This window comes from Charadrius vociferus, unplaced genomic scaffold (genome assembly GCF_000708025.1).
Source record: "Charadrius vociferus isolate BGI_N301 unplaced genomic scaffold, ASM70802v2 scaffold366, whole genome shotgun sequence".
Classification (NCBI taxonomy): domain Eukaryota; kingdom Metazoa; phylum Chordata; class Aves; order Charadriiformes; family Charadriidae; genus Charadrius; species Charadrius vociferus.
The window spans coordinates 420401-422178 of record NW_009648900.1 but is presented as its reverse complement, the minus strand read 5'-3'; the positions used below and the strand labels follow the sequence as shown (position 1 = coordinate 422178).

Here is a 1778-nt window from a genome sequence, read left to right as displayed (position 1 = left end):
TCGCGCTCCCATTGGCCGCCCCGCCGTCAGCTGCTCCTATTTTCTGCTGTCGCTTTTGGCGCTCGGCCATCCAGAAACAAACCACTTCGATGACTCCTAATAGTTATCGCCAGATGTACTAATACACAACAAATCACGGTCCGGGAGAGGGGGAGAGCAAATGAGTTCCTATTTCGTGAATCCCACTTTCCCGGGGAGCCTGCCCGGGGGCCAGGACTCTTTCCTCGGGCAGATCCCCCTTTACCCGGCGGGTTATGATGCTCTCAGGCATTTTCCGGCTTCGTACGGGGCAAGCAGCCTGCAGGACAAGACTTACACCTCACCTTGTTTCTACCAACAGTCCAACACCGTCATTGCTTGCAATCGGGCTTCCTATGAGTACGGAGCCTCTTGTTTTTATTCGGACAAGGAAATTAGTAGCGCCTCTCCCTCCGGCAGTGGCAAACAGAGGGGGCCCGGGGACTACCTGCACTTTTCTCCCGACCAACAGTACAAATCCAGCGGCGTCCAAGCCAAAATTGTAAATGACGAAGGCACCGACCGGAAGTACACGAGCCCTGTTTACCCCTGGATGCAGCGGATGAACTCCTGCGCTGGTAAGGCATTTCGATGCAATCAAGGGAGGGGGGATGGGGGGGGAGGAAGGAAAAGTTTCTTTCCCCAATATTTTTTTTTTTTTTGTGGTTCTTAGATAAAGTCCAGGCTGCTGGAGAGACACGGTTCCTGCAGGGCAATGTGTAACATGAAACCTTCCCCAGGTTATTTTAGACCTGGCACGTTGGCACCCTGGGAACGGTGGCCGAGAGCCTAGCTTGTTGGTTGACTGGTGAAAGTGACTGGGGAATCCTTAGGAAGCAGGCAAAAAAAAAAAAAAAAAAAAAAAGAAAAAAAAAAAAAAAAAAGAAGGAGCAGAGCAGCTTTACCACTCTCCTAAAGCCACCCCAAAGCCCCTGCTCCGCTCCTTCATTGTCAGAGAGCGATGCAGGGAATATGCCCTCTGTACTGAGGATCCAATGCATTTGTGGCACATTCCTCCTCGCCCCCCTCCCCCAGCTCATTAGCCTGTAAGTAGTGGATACTGAGAGCACGTTTCTGGGGCCATGGGCGCACTTCCATGGCATCGCGGATTTTCTCTGACTTACAAGTGAACTTCACATAATTGAACTCTTCTGTCCAGGAGTGATGCTGAGGGGGGAGGGTTGTATTGGGGTGACACTTATTTTTAATAATCCCATATTAAGACGTTTGCTTGCAGTGTTTGCTAATGACCCCCCTCCTCTCCCCTCCTCCCGAGTTTATGTCTGCTGGACTGCGGGTCGCATTTCTTTTTTGGAAAGTTAAACTTTTAGCAAGACCATTCTGATGCTGCTTTGCATTCGAGGGCAATAAATTCCGGAGCAAATGGCACAGGCTCTTCTATGATCTTTAGCTGTTGTCTATAATTATACTTAAATTACAGACCCTCTGTAGTCACAGCCATGGCAATAGAGTGTGTTTGTGTAAACACACCCGCGTGTGAGTGCACACACGCACACACACACATGCGTGCAGCTCCCTGGATCGCACGCGTGTGCGTGTATGTGTGTGTGTGCGCGTGTGCGCGCACAGGCTCTCACCACGCAGAGGGTAGACACTGCTCAGCGATTCACACGGGTGCTACCTACTTCACTTTCCCTAGGTCCACCTTAAAGCCTCTTTGTATCCCAGTTACCACACCACCGTAAACACGCTGCACATCCGCATTTACGGCTGGTCAGGCAGGAGAAAAGGAAAAGAAG

General features: G+C 50.9%; 1 protein-coding gene across 1 annotated transcript in view; it reads left to right on the top strand.

Moving 5' to 3' along the window:
* Positions 1-56: 56 nt before the first annotated feature.
* The window catches only part of HOXA6 (homeobox A6), a 2177-nt gene continuing 455 nt past the window's right edge, over positions 57-1778 (top strand). The window contains exon 1 of the mRNA XM_009887175.1: positions 57-596. Within this exon, the coding sequence (XP_009885477.1) occupies positions 161-596 (436 nt within the window). The 5' untranslated portion in view covers positions 57-160. The remainder of the gene's footprint in view (positions 597-1778) is intronic.